Genomic DNA, 19,918 nt, shown 5'->3' with positions numbered 1-19,918 from the left:
CATACCACCAGATTGATAACAGGTGAAATACTTTCTTTGGTTACAACCTCCCGTGATTTTCAAAAATTATAAATCATACAGGGTGCCGAAGAAATTAAAATGAGAGAATTTTAAATAATTCACGTCCCATCTGCTCACCGTGGTAAAAGTTCCAACAAGAAAGATTCCTTAGTATTCAACAAAAGAGTAAATGAATTAAAAATGTATAAACATTTTCAATTTCTTTGCAATCCGAAAATGCAGCAGCATTATACTCTAGTTAAATCTGAGAGTGCAGGAAGAGTCTATACCGGTTTCGGGTATTTTTTACCCTCATCAGTAGTCCCATCTACTCTTCTCTCAGATTTGACCAGGTACCCTGCTTTGGGCCTTTCCGAATTGCAATTTCCCTCATTTAAAAATCCAATCCATTCCCAATATTTAAAATTCTCTCATTTTAATTTCCTCTGCACCCTATATGATTTATAATTTTTGAAAATCACGGGAGGTTGTAACCAAAGAAAGTATTCCACCTGTTGTCAATCTGGTGGTATGGGAACGATATTTATTGTCGTTTTCTGTGCTACTTCGATTGATAACTTATATTGTTATACCATTAAAAAAAATTAAAAAGAAACAATAAAATCCTGTATAAAAGGTATATTTAAAAACCCTCAAAAGGGCTACATGAAAATCACATAACTAGTTTTCGACTGGTTTACCAGTCATCATCAGTGCTTACCTAAAATGAATATAACCTGATAAAATAATACAAAGATATTGAAATTTTGACTACGGTTAAAAAATTATCAGTTATACTCACGTGAAATGTACATGCTAACCACCAAGATAGTATTTAACAAAAATATGTGTGTCAAAGCCCAGTAATAGAAGTCCGTCAAGGAAACATTGGTTTAAAAAGCTACGTTAAATATGGATGTTTAAAATATTTAGCTAATCTGCCCTGGTGGCATCTGAGCTGTGGAATTGACTTGTTTACATGTTGAAAGTATGACGGCAAGTGACAATGAGATGGATAGGACCTCTGAAGGATGACAAGACAGAACTGACAGTTCCACAGGAAGTTAAAAATTAAACTGTCATATTTAAGACTAAGGTGTACAGTGTACAGCATGTTAAAATTATAAATGATGTAACAACACACTCCATTGTGAAAATTATCATTTAAAATTCATCAAGCTAGTTGTTATAAATAAAAATGTATTCACGTATACTGTAAGTGAAGTTAGGCAAACCACATTACACAAAAGTTTCGTATTCAATAACTAAATTTAGTAAACAAATCTTATTATCAAGGGATCTAAGATTTACAAAAAGCAATTTTGTTATACCATTTCTTGCTATTTCTATCCTGGCTCTTATTTCTCTTATTTTGTCATTATTTTGTGCACGTTCCACGTTCCCAGGTATTTGTATTTTTAAACCCATTCTATCGGTACATCTCCAAATGTATTTTTATTTGTATATTTGTTTTTTTTAACATTTTTAGTCCATATTTTTCACAGAAACTGCTTGTCTTGTTTAGTAATAGTTATAGTTGTTCAGACGAACGAAGTTGTTCCTCCATTAATTATTATTCCTTCACTTCCAGACAGTAATTCTTCGTCAAAAATGGATTTAGTAGGTATACCTATATAAATTAAGTATTAATGGAGACATAATATACAGGGTGTCCAGAAACTCTACCGACAGACGAAGACAGGAGATTCCTCAGATAATTCTAAGATATTTTAACCCAATTAACCTAGTCCGAAAATGCTTCCTAAAGGAGCTAGAGCTCTTTGAAGATAGCGTCTTGTAAGTAGTTTTTCTTAAATAACTCCAGAACGCTTCTATTGAGAAAAACGAAAATTGGTACACTTCGTACCGGTCATAGGCGCCCCTTTTGGGTAGGGCAACAATTATTTTATCGCATAACTTTTTTATCTTTGATTTTTAAGGATTTTTGACTCTGGATTATTAAATTGTGAGATATTCTACAACTAAAAGGTACTCTTGATTTAGGTCGATAGGATACACCGTTTTCTAGAAAAATCGATTTGAAAATTTTTCTTTTTTTGAATTTCCAAAAAAAAAAAATAAAAAAAAACTATTTAGAAATCTGAAAACTGGTACGTTTATTTATATTTCAGAGATGAATCGATTTCATTAACTGCGAATTTCTAGTGCGGGTCATATGCGTCCGTTTTGGGTAGGTTAACGGTTATTTTATCGCATAACATTTTTGTCTTTCATTTTTAAGCATTTTTGAGTCTAGATTATTAAGTTATGAGGTATTCTAGTACTAAACGTTACTCTTGCTTTAACTTGATAAAATACACCGCTTTTTTTTGAAAATTTTTTTCAATTTTTATTCAAATTCAAAAATCGAAAAATTTTCAATTCGATTTTTCTAGAAAACTGTGTGTCCTACGGACTTAAACTAAGAGTACCTTTTAGTACTAGAATACCTCACAATTTAATAATCCAGTGTCAAAAATGCTCAAAAGTTAAAGACAAAAAAGTTATGTGATAAAATAACCGTTGCCCTACCCAAAACGGACGCCTATGATCGGTACTAGAAATTGGCAATGGATGGAATCGATTTACCTCTGGAAGATAAAAATACGTACCGATTTTCGTTTTTCTAAATTGAGGCGTTCTGGAGGTATTTACGAAAAACTAATTACAAGAAGCCATCTTCAAAGAGCTCTGGCTCCTTTAGGAAGCATTTTCGGACTAGGCGAATTGAGCTAAATTGTCTTAAAATTATCTGAAGAATCTCCTGTCTTCATTTGTCGGTAGAGTTTCTGGACACCCTGTATATCCCTGCCTAACTTTTCTAATTCTAATTTTTTTCTTAGAAGAGGGATTTTTTGTTTTTTTTATACTGATGTTTTTGGTTAAGTCGAGTTAACCAGAATTTGTTATTTATGAAGTTAGTGCATAACTATGTTACAACTTGAGCATAATAAATTTATTAGTGTAGGTTAGTAAGTTAGTTTTACTTTACTTGCCGTTGGTTCTTCAACCAGTTCTATTTTTGCAAAAAGTGTTGATATTATGAAGAAGACGATGAGGTCCCCACTGTTCCACAGCATACTCTTAAAATCCCATCTCTTTGCGCTTACCTAATAATTCATTTGCAATATATTATAAAGAGTGAGTTTTATGTATGGAAACACTCAATTATCTCGAAAACGGCTTGCACGATTTTTATAGATTTTGGTAGCTAGGGGTTTTCTTATGCGGCCGATACTATAGTGCTAATTACATTGTTGTCAGATCTTCCGTTTTTCCAGAAATCTAATGAACTTTCTTATTTCAAATGGAATACCCGGTATATTTTTGCGTTTTAAAGTCCCTAACAAATACTGATTATTTTTCATGATATATTCCCTGTACCTAAATATCACAGTTTCAACACATTTATTTAAAAAAAAATTTAAAACAAATTATAAAAATAAATTTTTTCGGCCCGGGCAAACATTATTTTAGGTTGTTTGGATCATTGGGAACAAAAACGATCTTTTGTAATTTTTCTCTAAAATTAATCGTTTCCGAGTTATAAAATCCAATAATGACGATTTTCAAGGTTCAAAAACACAACCCGATCGCCTGTCCTCTCATATGCACTTCATTAACAATTAAAAAGCAATATTTTAAAATAAAATGAGCCAAAAAGTCTTATGGCAATGTATTAGACGAAGAGTTGAGCTTAAATTTAGGTACTTTGTAATTTCAAAAATTATATTTTTTACTTGTGTTTTTGAACCTTGAAAATCGTCATTATTCGATTTTTTTTTCAGTTTTGACTTATTTATTACTCGAAAACAATTAATTTTAGGGAAAAATTACAAAAGACCTTTTTTGTTCCCAATGATCCAAAGAACTTAAAATAATGTCTATCTGGGCCGAAAAAAATTATTTTTATAATTTTTTTAAAACTTTTTTTTTTTAATAAATGTAGCAATAACTCCGAAATTATGGCATTTAGGTATGTATACGGAATATAACATGAAAAACAATCAGTATTTATTAAGAACTTTAAAACGCAGAAAATATACAGGGTATTCCATTTGAAATAAGAAAATTCAATAGATTTCCAGAAAACGGAAGATCTGACAACAATGTAATTAGCACTATAATTTGAGCCGCATTCGAAAACCCTTACCTAACAAAATCTATAAAAATCGTACAAGCAGTTTTCGAGCTAATTGAGTGTTTCCATACATAAAACTCACTCTGTATAAATTTAACATATTTTTAGAATTTGCAACGAAAGAAAGATTCCTTCACCACGTCCATAGAAAAGAAATGCCCGTTTTAGCTCTTCAGCAAGAAATAATTGATTCTTTCATTCCAAATGCTATTGGTCCTCAAAAGTATTTATCTGTATATGATAAGTATCTGTATATTTTGGATGGTACTGCAGAAAAAGAGCTAACAGATTTTTTTGAGATACCGCCATTTCCATTTTTAAAAGTAAGAGGATATTATTTAGTGTATATTCTATGATGTTCTACCGAATTTTCTAAAATTTTTAAGCCATCATCATATCTTTTTGTAGACATGGCAAACTTTTGGCATTCGTTGAGGCCACAATTACATTTTAATGGAAACAAACAAGGTGTGGTAAAAGGTCTTACAACCAAATGCCAGAGACTAATGAGTCTCATCTGAACTAAAATGAAGAAGAAAAACTTTGAAAGCAATGTTCTTCTTCTTAACGTGCCATATCAAAATCATCCGATTGGCGATCACCATTGCGAAGGCTTCTGGATCTTCTGCAATATGGACTCATTGTCCTGCATCTGAGTCGATTCACGAATGTTTTTTAACCAAGAAACTTGTTTTCCTCCTACACTTCTATGTATATCGATTACTCCTCACTATTTGTCCCAGATAAGATATTTTCCAGTGTTTAGCAGTTCTCTACCTTTGTTGACTCTCCTTAGTACATCTTCATTAGTTTTTCTTGCTGTTTAAGGTATCTTCAGCATCTGTCTATGAATCCACATTTTCAATGCTTCAGTTCCGTTCATAGTCAATACTTTTATTGACCACACTTCTGCACCATACAAAAGTATAGACCAAACATATCACTTAACTATTCTTTGTCTTAGTTCTAGACTGAGATGATGATTGCAAAGAAATGACTTCATTTTCACAGAAGCAGTTTTAGTCATTGCTATTCTGTGTTTTATTTCTATGTCTGGATCTAGTTGGTCTGTTATGACAGTTCCCAAATATGTCATTTTGTGAACTTTTTCGACTTGGACTCCATTTAATGTGCGTTACTACTAAAGACTAAAATTTTGATTTTGTTTGGGTTTATTTTAATGCCCACTCCCTCTCATACTTCGTGAATATGGTCCAGCAGAGTTTGGAGACCTTCCAAGGTATAAATAAGTTTCCTCTCTCCTGCCGAATCTTGGCCTCCACCTTCTATGATTAGTAATGGTTTGCAATTGAAGTGCCATTCTATGGTGATTTTCCTGGGGGTACTCTATGAGTATTTAATTCCGTGGTTCCCCTTTGCTTTCTGCATTCTTATGCCGTTGACCATTAGTTGATTCATTCGCCTTCGGGGCCGATTTCTCAACCCCAGGACAAAAGAGTGCTCTGCCACTTACTAACTCATCGGAGCCGTTGGTCAGTAAAGCCTGGGTTTCCTCGAAAGCGGCACCGACAAACAGCGATCGTAGCACTGCGATGAATTACGTCAGATTACGGTGAAAAATTTAAGGTTCTTCACTGGGGCAATGGAATGTGCAAGCTCAGCAAGCGGTGGCTTCCAACGCATCCTTGGAAACCAACGCTATTATTTTGCATGGTACAGTTTTTTATGATGTCATTCATCGCAGTGTTACGATCGGAGGTTCTCGGCACCGCTTTCGAGGAAACCAGCGCTTAAGGGATTGCTTAAACCAGCAATCACTTGGACGCCATAGCCTCCTTTGTTATTTAGCAGGATGCACCGGATGATTAGAATCTAGATCATCATCATGCGGGCAGGTGAGGTTGACATTTGGATAGGAGAGGCTATACGTTGCGCATCACTATCCCTTGCATCATAAAAGCAATCTATGTTCTTTTTTACGTTCTAGTTTCTGATTAGGATTATTTCTGCTTACACACTTTGTATTTTAGGACTTCGCAAGAAAAATCAAGCACTATGATGAATTGAAAGTGGAGTTTATTAATTTACGAAAACTGATTCCTATGAATTTATTTAATCTTGACTGCGCTGAGTTAAACGAAACGCTCTATAATATAATAGAGACCCTAAGAATGAAAATTGTTAATTATTTTATTGCTGAATGCAGATCTCTTAATCGATTGTAAGTATTTTCTATCTCTTTTTAGATCATTTAGGTATTTTGTTTTTGGTAACCAATAACATCAAAGCTGTATAATCAGTGGCGGCTCGTGATTTTTACCATAGGGGCTATACCTAACTGTAAAATATCTAGACAAATTTGCACTAGCAAAAAAATCTGCCAAAAAAATCTAATTTAAGGCCTCATTTTTTTGACCATTTTTTATTTACATTTTATAATATCATAATAATTCATAATTTCATAATATCATATCATTTTAAAAATAGTTAGTCAAAGTGTAAAAGTGTATTACCAAAGTTTGTGTCGTTTATTTGTTAACAATTCTATCTTTTACAGTCCATACAGGTTGAAGGTTCACATTTTTTAAGATACCCAACTGGGATTACAAGTTGGGATTGATTTCATGTAATCGAATGAACTATCTTTTAGTAAAGTCGTCCCAGGAACGCAACTCATAAATATTGGCGATATCATTTTAAAGTCTTCTACTTTAAAATGTATAATATACGTCTGAATTGCCAATATAAATGAGTCAGATTACATAAATTATTAGAAGAATTTTTTTACTTAGCAACAACATGTTTGTTTATTTTAATAATATTTTGTATTTTGACAACGAACACGGTTTGGGCTTCGAAACGTTAATAAATTCATTTTTTAGTAAAATTGTGGCTTATTTCCCATAAAAAATACGTAAGAACCTGATAGATGATACTTGGAGAAGACGATCACTCTAACGGGTTAAGACAATGGCTTTGTTAGCCATTTTATTATAAAAAGTTGTTCAGAATTAAAAAAACATGTATGAATATACAATTACATCTTTTAAATTGAAATATTGTTAACTATAAAAGTACTTTACTCTTGAACGAAATTCATATTTTTGACAAACCTCGTATAAAATTGATAAAATTTGATAAATTATGGTTGTATCTTAGTTTCCAGACCATATAAAACTTTTTATAAACAATAACTTTTTTCGTAAAACTAATAATATTTATTATTAACTTTTTAATTTTTAATATTATCCAAATATATATTATTAATTTTATTTTTCAAAACATATCTAAATTTTATGATATAATAATAAATCCACTTAAGTAAATATTTGATTAGTTTTACTTACATGACTGAAATAGTATAGACATTTGCTCAACAATAATCAAAAATTTCGCTTACAAATCCTACACCAATACCAATTTCTGAACCGAAATAGAATATAATATGTAACTAATATTCTGCATACAAAACCTACTCGAATTCAATCGCCCCCATGACTGAAATGGACGAAATGGTATAGCTTTTGTAAATTCGCGACCGGGTCTCCATAAACGCTGCTGGGCTGAGCGGAGCATTAGCAAGTGAGATTTTCCGGCCAGCAGCCTCCGCTCCAGTTTTAGGATTCTGACTACAAAACAATGAAAAATCTAAAAGTGCGAATTTTGTGATGTGAGTCTCTTGCCATCCCTGACACGTCTTTCTAGGTTTACCCGTTATCAAAGAGGCTTTGCAAGAAGACTGAATTGAACCAAGACTCGTTGGTAAATTAATTTGAAATTGAACTTTTTTAGAATTTGCGACACGTTTGATGAAATGTCCCAAAAGGCTAGCGGCAATCCAGATACTGTTGCTGAAATTGTTGAATTACAAGCATATGTTATTGAATGTAGAGATGTTACAATGTACAATTTAAGAGAAAAAATTCGAAAAACCGCCGAATATGTTCTCTTTTTAATGGATTATGCTCATCTTTCCAGTAAGTATATATTGTCGTATTTATGTTGTGGGCAAGTATCTTTTCAGCACGATATCTTCCATTAATTTTTTACCTTTCTTACTTAGAGAAATTGTGCTTAGGAGGATGATGTGGTAGATATATTCGTTTAAATACACGCTGAACAAACGTATAAAGCTCAATTTATCTTAAGCAGGTCCCAGTTATCGCCCCATTCCGTTGTTCCATGGACTAGCTAATGCTTTTCATCTCAGACGATTCTTCAACTTGCTCCGTAAGACAGCCGTGCCGTCCACGTCCACGTCGTAAGATAAATTGAGCTTAAAAGTCAACTGTACCTACCACAGAACACAAATAAAAGCACGGTTTGCACATTACATCACAGTTGTTGTATCAACCAGTTACCGTGGTTTTGGAATAACGGTGATTTTAAACGGTGACCGTGATTACCGTTCTTTTATACATGGTGTTTCATTAGGAAACGGAAATACTTGAATGGTGGGTACGGGTCACTGAGACGGTTCTAGATATACTACATTTATTGCCCCACCGATTTTAATAACCGAGTTACAGGGTGTTTTATCAATTTTGTCCATTTCTTCCTGGACCCATAACTTTAGAACCAACTTGTATATTTTTTTGATATTTGGTACACATATGGTGTAAATATTTTATGGGTGAGCCATAATAATTCTTTTAATAAAAATTCCTTCTCTTTCTTTCTTTCAGATGACGATATCCAGCTCAATACTCGTGTGTTCCTTTGGCCAAAAGACATGGAACTCGTTATAGAGATAGCTATTCAACGACTAAACATGAAAAGAGATCAAGCAGAAACGACTCTAAAGAATAGAAGAACGGCTTTCGATGCACGATTAAGAAGACATGAAAAAATGCTTATTGCTTTCAAAAAGAAAGATCCTCCAATTCTTACCATGGAAGAAATGGAAGAGAGTGTAGGCGCTGTAGAAATAATAGTACAAAGACTGGCTGAAGATAAAGCAGAAGCTGAGCAGATAAATGAAGAAGAACAGGTAATTTAAATTAAATTTTATTAATTAAGTATTTCTACTATAATTATCACTATACTGTATAGTTCTGGATCCCGGGTACCAAGTAAAACATTATTAATAGCAAGGTGAAAATTTGTTCATAGCTTAAGAGGCAACAGTAGCGATCAACAGGTAGCAACAAACGCGGTCCAAGATTGCGACTGTAATTGTGAATATTCTGTCAAGATATTTGGCATACATATTCGTAATATAATAAAGAATGGTGGTACAGAGCCCAATTTGAGAAATATGTTAGTATGTGGAAATTACTATATAATTAAATAAAATATTGCAAAAAGGAGCCTGTACCGCCATTAAGAAGAATAAAAAAATAAGCTTTCTTCAAATAAATTTTTTTATACCATGCCTAGATTTTGTGTCATATTGGACCTAGTCAAATTTTTTATCTCTAACAAGAAATCTAACATATTATAACTAAATAACTGATTAGTCAACATAGAGAAAGTGTCACTGCCATTTTGACAAACCTATGCAGATAACAGAACAGAAAACTGACGCAGGTTTATCAAAATGACAGTGACACTTTCTCTATGTTGCCTAATTAGTTATTAGTTATAATATGTTCGATTTTTTGTTAGCGATAAAAAAATTTAGTAGGTCCAAAATGACACAAAATCTAGGCATGGGATAAAAAAGTTTATTTGAAGAAAGTCTATTTTTTTTTCTTAATGGCGGTACAGGCTCCTTTCTGCAATATTTTATTTAGTTTTAGAGTCATTTCCACATACTAACAAATTTATCAAATTAGGCACTGTACCGCCATTCTTTATTATATTACGAATATGTGCGCCAAATATCTCCACAAAATATTCAAAATTACAGCCGCAATCTTGGACCGCGTTTGTTGCTACCTGTTGATCGCTACTGTTGCCTCCTTAACGGTGTCGGGTTGGACACACTTTGATGTATGGTATGGAAACACTGGAACAGGGAAACTTTAATTGAGGAGCAGACTTTCAAATCGCACTTTGTCCATTTTTTACATTTTTCAGGAAATGAGAAAAACTGCCACTCCGTTATTAGTGGATTAAAAAAAACACACACAAAATATGAAAAAATGTAATTTTGTATTATCAATTTGCCCTGTTTATAAGCAACAACAGACTTTATTAGTTTTTTCAAAAAAAAATTTTGATGGACAAAACGCCATTTATTGTCTTTAAAGTACAAAATGTAGTTTGATTGTCGTTAAATGATTAAAATAAAAATATGAAATAATATGCATTTCTGCGTGTTTGGAAATCAATATAGAAAATTAAAAAAAAAATCATATGACATGGATGTCGTCATCCAGAAGGCAGCAGCAATTTTCTTCTTCATCTTCACAGTATTTTTCTTCTTAACAGCATGCTTCATTGGCAATTCCGGCAGAACTACGTTACTTTGGCTGAAGTAAACTTAAACTTCTTAGAAGAGTCATTATTCCTGTACAAAACCTCCGTTTTGTACAATACAATATTTTATTTTCCCAGCAGTTTGTTTGCATTGAGTTATGATTATTCTTTTGGTTTTACTGAGCCTATAACTATTTGAGTGGAAGTTCTGCCTGCATGTTTTATGTCAAACAAAGTCTAATCAGAGCCTAGCTTGCAGACTTGTCCTTTCTTAAATCAGTTTTTTTTTAGAAATTCAGTCAACACCGAACTTATTTCTACTTCATCCCTTTCTGCTTCATGCTCAAGCCATGTATAAAAAACAGGAGGTTTTGTTAAAATATCTGTCACATAAAATGCAAAATAAAGTCGTTACATGGTAAAATAGCATTGCAAGACAAACGAATCGCATTTTGTCCAAAATAGTGCTATTGGTTTGTCTCTCGGTAATGGACAAAATGCGTTTTGTTCGTCTAGGTGATTTTTGAAGCCAAAAATTTACGTGAAATAGTACGCTTAGAATGTCTTGAATCTAAATGATGTTTTGACGAATCCAGAACAAACAGCTGTTTGTAAGAATGGTAGCCATTTTATAAAAAACACATTAAATGTAATTTTTAAACATTTAAGGGTTTTTACCCTAACCAGTGGTTATATCCCTGGGTTTATTTTAAACTAAAGAATGTGTTTGTTCGAAGTTTTCTCTTCTTTTGAGGTTTTTACACCTATAAGACGATAGCTCTGATGATGGCATAATATGCTGAAAGTACTTAGCTGATTTAATAAATTTATTTACACACTATCAGTCTTTTGAAAACATACACCAGTTCCCGTTTAGATTTATATAGAAGTGTGTACAAGTCAAACAGTCTTTTTCTATTTAAAATACAATAGTTTTGTGTGTGCTCATAATATTAAATTTTAATTAATTTTTGATATTGAATTAAAATATTAAATTAAACAATATCAAAAATTAATTAAAATCACAAATTAATTAAAACTTCAAAAATGCAATCAGTATTTTTGATAATATTGTTAATTTAACTAACGCGTTACTTTATGAACACACACAAAACTATTGTATTTTTGTCCACCCTGTACCAATTTGAATCAACATGTGATACATTTTTGGAATCAGCTCAGCTAGAGTAATCCAAAAATTGAGACAAAATGGGGGTGTTCCATTTAAAAAAAAATGACGGTGACGTGATTACTTGAAAGCAATTCACCCTGTATATTAGAATATTATTTTAAAATACGGTAAATTAAAATCAAAAATCGACGTGTTTCAGGATTATTTCTTAAAATGCTCTGTTTAGCTAAAAAAGAATTTGTTCCATACTTTACGGACACAGTGTAAAATATATTATATAATAATTTTGTTTTATTTTTATATTATATTATAAAAAAATCGTTAAAAGTATAAAATCTTGAAAAACCACAATCTCTTTAAAAAAAGTCAAACAACGTTATACAGTAGACCATTTTTAAGGCAATTGATTTCTATTCCTCTTACATGTACCATTGCATATACCTAAAATTACGTAGAAAAAAGTTACAGAACAATATTTGCGAAATAACAAGGAAAATTGCCCAAAATTGCTGTGAGTGGCGAACTTTGAAAAATCATATTTCGAAAACTGTAAATCATAATGACCTATAACAAACATCATTTTAAAGAGAAAATAATGTAAGTTTTTTTCTGTAATGCAATGTCTATACCTATATCCCCGTGGACAAAAGTTATGGGACAAAAAACAAAATTTCTTTCTTTTGGGTTTCTTTGTGCTTCTTCTTTTGAATATATTTTTGTAAAAAAAAGTATCTTTGACTTTAAAAAGTTATATTTAGATAGGAAATTTAACCGGGAACAATTTTTATGTAGACGTATTTGTACCAAAAGTGCATAGAACTCACCCTAATGTAACCTGTGGCCAGGGACTAATTCACCCATTTCTCAAAAACGCACCCCTTTAAATGGTAGCACTCCGCGGTTTTTCCATATATAGATGTCCATTGATCATATCAAATAATAAAACCCCGTTAACGTTGTAGTTCCTTTTAGCTATCTTATTTTTAATATAATCAATAGCCTATAAGCAAAATGTGAAATTATGGACAAAGTGCAATTTGAAAGTTTGCTCCTCAATTGTGGAAAGTGATAAACGTGTCATCCTGACAAGTTTATGATTGTGAAAACTAGTAGTCTGTTTTTAAGTTTATTCAAGAGCCAAAGTTATACTATAGTACCTATATATGAAATATTGTTAGTCCGTCAAAAATGTTGGGCGTTTTAGCCAGTTCGACACGTAGAACCTGTGAAATGGCAGGAATTATGTTGGTGGTAACTAGCAGTCTGATTTTTGCATGCGTTTAATGAAATATTAAAAAATGTATTGGAAGTTCTGTCCGACAAAATTCATGTGAAGTTTTCGTAGTCCGACTTTCGAAACCTGTAAAATATAAACAGTTTCGAACGTCGGACTACGAATACTTCCCATGAATTTTGTCGGACAGAACTTTCAATTAATCTTGCATTATACCCTCATGCAAAAATCAGACTGCTATGTATCACCAACATAATTCCTGTCATTTGACATGTTCTTCGTATCGGACTGGCTAAAATGCCCAATATTTTTGTTTGACACACATTTTTTAACATATTATAACGTTGGCTATTGAATAAACCTAAAAACAGCCTGCTAGTTTTCACAATCATAAACTTGTCAGGATGACACGTTTATCACGTTCCACAATAATTAAAGCTTCCCCTGTTCCAGTGTTCCCATACAAAGTTTGTGCGACTCTACACCGAAAATCTATGAACAAAGCTTGCTATTAATAATCGTTTATTTGGTACGCGGGATCCAGGACTAGTAGTCTTTACCTGATTTTGTGCGATAGTTTAACAAACAAATCACCTTGGTCTCCTTTTTTTACAGTTACTGGATATGGATCCATCACCTTTTATGAATTTGTATAAAATGTTACAAGTCGTCGATCCTTATGACAAATTATGGCACACTGTCTACGACTTTCATAAAAATTACGACTTATGGTAAGTACTTGGTACTTGATTTTATATTTAAAAATTTGTCTTACATATCTAGGGTGGCCTTTATTCTGCCATTCATTTCTTTTCCAATATTTCTATTTCTCCATATTGTCTTATTCAGTTTGACTTGACCATTCAACGTTTTGGATTTAATTTAGATGGTGCCAAATGACCTTTTAAATGATGAAAATCTTGTATCCTATCTTATATCTACCCATTTCTTTCACAAAAATATGCTTTATTCGCATACATAAGCATTGCAAACACAGGCAAACGCGGTCCAGGACGAAGGAGAACCTCATGGTTGAAGAACTTGCGAGATTGGTATGGTGTTGATATAAGCATGCTATTTAGGGTGACAGTGAATAAAATTAGGATAGCTATGATGGTAACCAACGTTCTGAAAGGACAGGGTACATGAAGAAGAAGATAAGCATTGCAGGATAAATAGGTAAACAGAATAGCAGGCAACTTTCATCTGGGATATAATGCGATTAAAATACAATGAAAATGTGTTTAATCTTTAATCTACATTTTTTGTTTCGGATCATCACCATTATACATTAGTTATTATAATAATAGATAATTTTTCAAAAACGTGTACATTCTTCTAATCAAATATTCCTTTCTAGGTACTATGGTCCTTTCCAAGGCTTGGACGCCGATGAAATTACAGATTATACTGAAGATTGTTGGAGAACTTTGTATAAATTATCAAAAACCTTCAGTGACAATCCGGGTGCGAAAAGAATAGCCGAAATGGTTCGAGCAAAAGTGGAAAAGTTTAAGCAATTTTTGCCTGTTTTGCAAACAATTTGCAATAAAGGATTGCAAAAAAGACATTGGGATAAGGTAAATAATATTCCATGAAATAAAAAATTCCTTAGTCCTTATTAAATTTATTTTGATTATTTTTAAATTACCAATTTTAAAATACACTTAGCGCCATCTACTAAACTATTTAAGAAATAAATTAATTGGTACCTTTAAACGCTAATAGATGGAGCAGCAATTTCCATTTTCTCATTCTTTTATTCATTGAGCATTTTAATTGCTCAAAAAAACTTACTTATGACGTAAAAACTTCTTGTAGAAATAACCAAAATATATAAAATAAAGCATCAGAACGTTTTCAGTCCTATCGGATCGGATCATGAAGAGTGAAGAACGTCTAATAGTAGTTGAAAGTAGCCACATAATGAGGTCAGATGACCCTTAAATTACATAATTACAGTTGATTACAGTAATAATGTAATAAATTTTATAATCATTGTGGCAGTAGGTCGATGTTAAAGGATTTCATTTTTAAGCGAATATGTATACAGATCCCCGCTGGAAAATTGCCGTTGGATGTGGTTCAATGAGTGGTAACAACCAACTGATCAAATGAGGAATTTAGTTAACTGCAAAATTGCGATAGACCTAACTATAAGCGACAATAGATAGGTGGTAGTCTTGCGAAATGATCTTATGAGAAAATGTTTCGTGAAATTTAGAATAATGTACGGAGATTTAAAATTTAATAAAATAGGGAAATTTGGGCAAGATCTTACGTACCGGTCGTATTTGACACGTTAAAAGACTACAGCCCAAATAGATCCTTGGTGCCCCCAGAACTATGCTTTCAACCTTCTACCTTGCTGGACCCGAGCCGATCTTCTCTAGGTTTTCAAGTCTAGCAACCTTTTCGACCAATAGAACCATTAGTTCCATCTAATAGAACTCTTTTCGACAATCTTCCGGCCTCTAATCTCACTATATGATCACAACATGACATTGAAATATCTGAAGTTTAACGAGTTCTGAGATCGATGCCTCTTCCAACAGTTGGTAGTGTTTATGGCTGTACCTACCCGGATCTCGATACTTCATTTCCTTTAATAGGTCCAAATACCTTCCTCAGGACTTTTCTTTAAAAGATTTCCATCTTTCCTTTTGTATTTTCTGTCATCACGCATGTTCCGTATTCATAACATACTGTTGGCTGATAATAGTTTTGTAGACAATGATCCTTTTCAATCTCCAGTGTGTATTTTTGAAGCGGTACAAATGACCGAGTGAAAAAAGCTTTGGTACCTATTACAATAATATTAAATTGTATGTTTATTCTGACGCATATTTAATAGTGTGATAAAATTAGAAAAGAATTAAGTTATACAATATCAAGAACATAATTTTCAGATCTCCGAAATTGTCGGTGTGCCTTTAGCAATAACTGAAGATTCCACTTTGAGTGATATGATTGATGCTGGTTTGCCTAAATTTACCACTCAACTGGAAGAAATCAACGCAGGAGCTACCAAAGAACATGCCCTGCAGGTTAATTTGGCGAAGATGAAGGAAGAGTGGGTCGAAATACGATTCGAACTGACACCTTACAGGTAAAAGTATATTCTATGGCATCTATGGTATAGGTAATTTAGTTTTTTTAATTTTTTAGCAAACACTTTTATTTACAAATAGTAGTATAGACGTATAGATAAGCAATTTCATAGCCTTATAAATTATAATTTTTTCCGACGGTTGCATGGCTCTTGGTCAATATAATCTTAATCATTTTCTTGTCACCGTTGTTCTAACCGACAGCTAATTGTCGTGTTTTGAGTGGTGTCATCATCATCATTGGCTCTACAACCCATGGTGAATCTTGGCGTGTTCCAGAATCAGCTTCCATTCGTTCCTATCCCTTGCCTTGGTTTTCCAATTTCGCGCTCCTAGTGCTCCTAGCACTCCTTTTTGAGTGGTATAATGTTGCTTAAAACCGAAAGCCATTGCGTTGACGTATTATTTATGGTATTAACTCGTAATTTATAATCTCATGGTTTGGTTTAATTGTGCATCTTGCATCTAGAACGGTAGGTGCGGTGACTCTTGTGTCAGACTGGAGCACAATATTTGGCTGTTGAATAGCCTAATGTAAGAGCGCTTGTCCTGATTGTGTCTGCATTGGCTCTTCAAGGAGTGTTTGCAATATTGTAAAAATGATGTTGCTAGTTTTTATTTTAGCTGCAGTTTTATGTCAGTGTTACTTGAAACGTAGAGCGCGATATAATTACACCGAGATATTTTGGGTTTGGGTTATGTTTTAGAATAACTCATTCGCTTTCTATGTTAAGTCTATGGTTTACTTCACAGCTATTTAGATAGAAAGTAGTAACTTCAGTCTTTGCAGGATTTGGTTGAAGGTCCCATTGTTTAAAATATATGTTAATAATATTTAGGTCACCTTCTAGAATAGCTTGAGTATTCTCAATGTTTCTGTCTTGTTTACCTAAAGCCATGTTATCTGCATAAATAAATTTACGTGAAATTGTAGCGAGGGCGTCCGAGATGTAAATGTTGAACAAGAGCGGTCATAGAACCGACTCTTGGGGTACGCCATTCTGTAAACTTTTGAATTTTAGTTTTTTCATTATCGCTAATTTTAAATAATCATGGCATGATTGGAATGTTACCAACTGATACAATTTAAGCAGTAGACCTTTTTCCATCCCATGTCAATGAAATCAGATCAATGAAAGCTACTGCCGGTTTGATTTTCTTTTGGAAGCCAGTTTCAATAAATGTTGTTCGAAATAGAACTTGATTATTGCACTGAGAGATTGTAAAAGCCTGGCGTAAATTATCCTCTCAAAAAACTTTCAGCACACTTATAGGGTGATTGGTCTGTAACTCTCTGTAATAGTTTAGAGTTTGTGAGAAGTGTACTATTATGAATATTAATAATATCAGTATACTTGATAAAACTTGATGTTTTTAGAGAAACCGGTGTTAATATATTAACAGCTGTAGACGATATACAAGTGATGATGGACGATCACATCCTAAAGGCTCAAACGATGAGAGGTTCTCCATACGTAAAAGCATTTGAAGATGAGATGGCTGCTTGGGAAGAAAAGTTACTTTCCATGCAGGATATTTTAGAACAATGGCTCATTGTGAGTATTAAACATTTATTACTTTGTATGAATTTAATATTGGGACCGTGCAAGTTCGGAAAAGCGACACCTGGTTTCATAGCTCAGCAACATTTTTAGCACTTTTAATTATATTATATTAGTCCTGGTTGCTGGACAATTATTGTCAAAGCCATAGCCCAAAAAAATTATAAGAGGAAAAAGCAATATTAAGGTTATGTTATTAAAAGGTAAACAATTGTATATAGTAATTGAAAATATTTATTAAAATACACTACTACAAGCAAAATACATTAATTAAATTTACTTTTATATAATAATTGTTTCTTCTTCATTGAGAGTAGATATGAAATATACGTCAATTTGACAATTTCAAATTGACAATGAATTATTTAAGAAAGTTTCAAGATTTCTCCGCTATTCGCACACGATCGTTTCTCGTATCCCCTCCAAGTACCTACTTGCACACGGTTTACTGTAGAGAGGCCGAAATCATTAGACCGAACAGTAGGAGACAGAAAAGCAGGAGCAAATTAGAAGCAAATAAAGTTGACCCTTACAAGAGATAACACAAATATAATTACAACTAAATGTTATTTGTATGGTTATTAGAAATAGTTAAAATTGTGTTAACGTCACTCTACCCTTAATTTATTTTTACCTTCACTAATCTGTTTAACGGGTGAAAATTATTTCACATCAGACTGTACAGAGTAACAATAATTTACACAGTATATATATATAAAATATTACAAAAAAAAATACAATAAACAAAAAGACAGATATACAAAATCTTAGCATAATTTACTGCAATCTTCTTTAATTTACGTACCATTTCGGTCTAATGCTGTTCGGTCTAGTGAGGTTTCGGTAAAGTGCTTTTCGGTCCAATGGTGTACCCTTCCACACGACGAATATACCGTATAGGAAAGAATTAAAGGTGTATATGCACTTTCAACGGTAGGAAATGAGAGAAACATATTTTAAAACCGTATAGCAATATTAAGGCAGGTTTACATGTATCCAGTAACTGGAGCCAGTCGTACTGACACGACAGCGCTGGCATCATGTAAACACTTTTTTGCGCCAGTCCAGCGCTATCTGCCAGCGCTGTCTCGACAAGAAAGTTGGTCTATTTCTCATGGCAGTGGCTCTCGTATGCGTCCCATCTAACCACGCGCCAGTGGTTATAGACACGTGTTAACACAGCGTTCCAGTCGCTGGCGTACCTGTGAAGAGTAAAGTTTCAGAGCCAGTGTTTGGATTTTTAATAAGAGTGCCAGTGAAACTGGCGCCAACTACTGGATACGTGTAAACGTACCTGTCCAGCGCTATCCTAGTCATCACTGACATGTCAGTGACACTGCGCCATGTGCCAGTTACTGGATACGCGTAAAAGTGCCATTAGTGGCCTGAAATACCTAGTCCAAAATTTAATAGCGGGAGGAATGAGAGGAGAGGCTAAGATTGTTACCAAATTATTGTTTTTATTTGACTTGTTGTTTTTTAGCACTTGAAAAATGTGCTGAGAAAATCAAATTTGGACGAATTTATTTAAATGCCAGCTTAATTTTTCTATTGGGAATAAGCCACAGTTTTACTGTTATTGTATTTTATTGTACCCGTAGTAACTTATGATTGTGAAACCTGGGTAATGACGAAGAGCGATGAAGCCCAACTCAAGATATTCGAGAGAAAAATACTGAGAAAAGTATATGGCCCGGTGCAAGAGGAAGACGGAACAGGAGAATCAGGAGAAACGACGAGGTTAACGAATTAAATGAAAGTTACGATATTGTACGATTTGTGAATAGTCAAAGGCTGTCATGACTGGGACATGTCCAGAGACAAGACGATGAAAAAACAACAAAGAAAATATTACAATGAAAGCCGACAGGAAGGCGAAAAAATAGAAGGACCAGAACGAGATGGTTGGATGACGTGGAAGACAACCTGAAAACCATGAACATCAAACGATAATAATTGAGAAAAAGGGCACAAGAGAGATCCGGAAGGACATAGCCAAACACTCAAAGACCCATCCAGAGTTATGATGCCAAAAGAAGAAAAAGAAGAATTGTGTTTTATTTTATTATTATATTGCTCTTCCTTATTACTAAAATATTTATTATTTATATTCGATTAATTGCAACGGTTTATTGCAGTGTCAAGCTACTTGGATGTACCTGGAACCCATATTTGGATCTGAAGATATAATGCGACAAATGCCAACGGAAGCAAGAAACTTTAAATTGGTAGATAGAGTATGGAGAGCTATTCAAAATAACACGATGAAAGATACACGTGTTTTGATAGCCACAGACTATAAAAACATGCTTACTTTGCTCAGAGAAAACAATAAAATGTTGGACGAAATTCAAAAAGGATTGAACGACTATTTAGAGAAGAAGCGTTTGTTCTTCCCTAGGTTTGTATATTATG

General features: G+C 33.3%; 1 protein-coding gene across 3 annotated transcripts in view; it reads left to right on the top strand.

Moving 5' to 3' along the window:
• LOC114328060 (dynein axonemal heavy chain 3) overlaps nt 1–19,918 on the top strand; it is a 793,139-nt gene that overhangs the window by 696,424 nt on the left and 76,797 nt on the right. For all 3 annotated transcript variants that reach the window (XM_050656316.1, XM_050656315.1, XM_050656317.1), the window contains exons 9-17: nt 4,250–4,464; nt 6,133–6,323; nt 7,895–8,079; nt 8,788–9,092; nt 13,447–13,562; nt 14,192–14,411; nt 15,741–15,940; nt 17,320–17,497; nt 19,642–19,904. In XM_050656316.1, coding sequence (XP_050512273.1) covers nt 4,250–4,464; nt 6,133–6,323; nt 7,895–8,079; nt 8,788–9,092; nt 13,447–13,562; nt 14,192–14,411; nt 15,741–15,940; nt 17,320–17,497; nt 19,642–19,904 — 1,873 coding nt within the window. The remainder of the gene's footprint in view (nt 1–4,249; nt 4,465–6,132; nt 6,324–7,894; nt 8,080–8,787; nt 9,093–13,446; nt 13,563–14,191; nt 14,412–15,740; nt 15,941–17,319; nt 17,498–19,641; nt 19,905–19,918) is intronic.

The sequence above is a fragment of the Diabrotica virgifera genome, chromosome 7 (genome assembly GCF_917563875.1).
Source record: "Diabrotica virgifera virgifera chromosome 7, PGI_DIABVI_V3a".
In the NCBI taxonomy this organism is placed as follows: domain Eukaryota; kingdom Metazoa; phylum Arthropoda; class Insecta; order Coleoptera; family Chrysomelidae; genus Diabrotica; species Diabrotica virgifera.
This window is presented reverse-complemented; position numbering and strand designations above follow the sequence as displayed.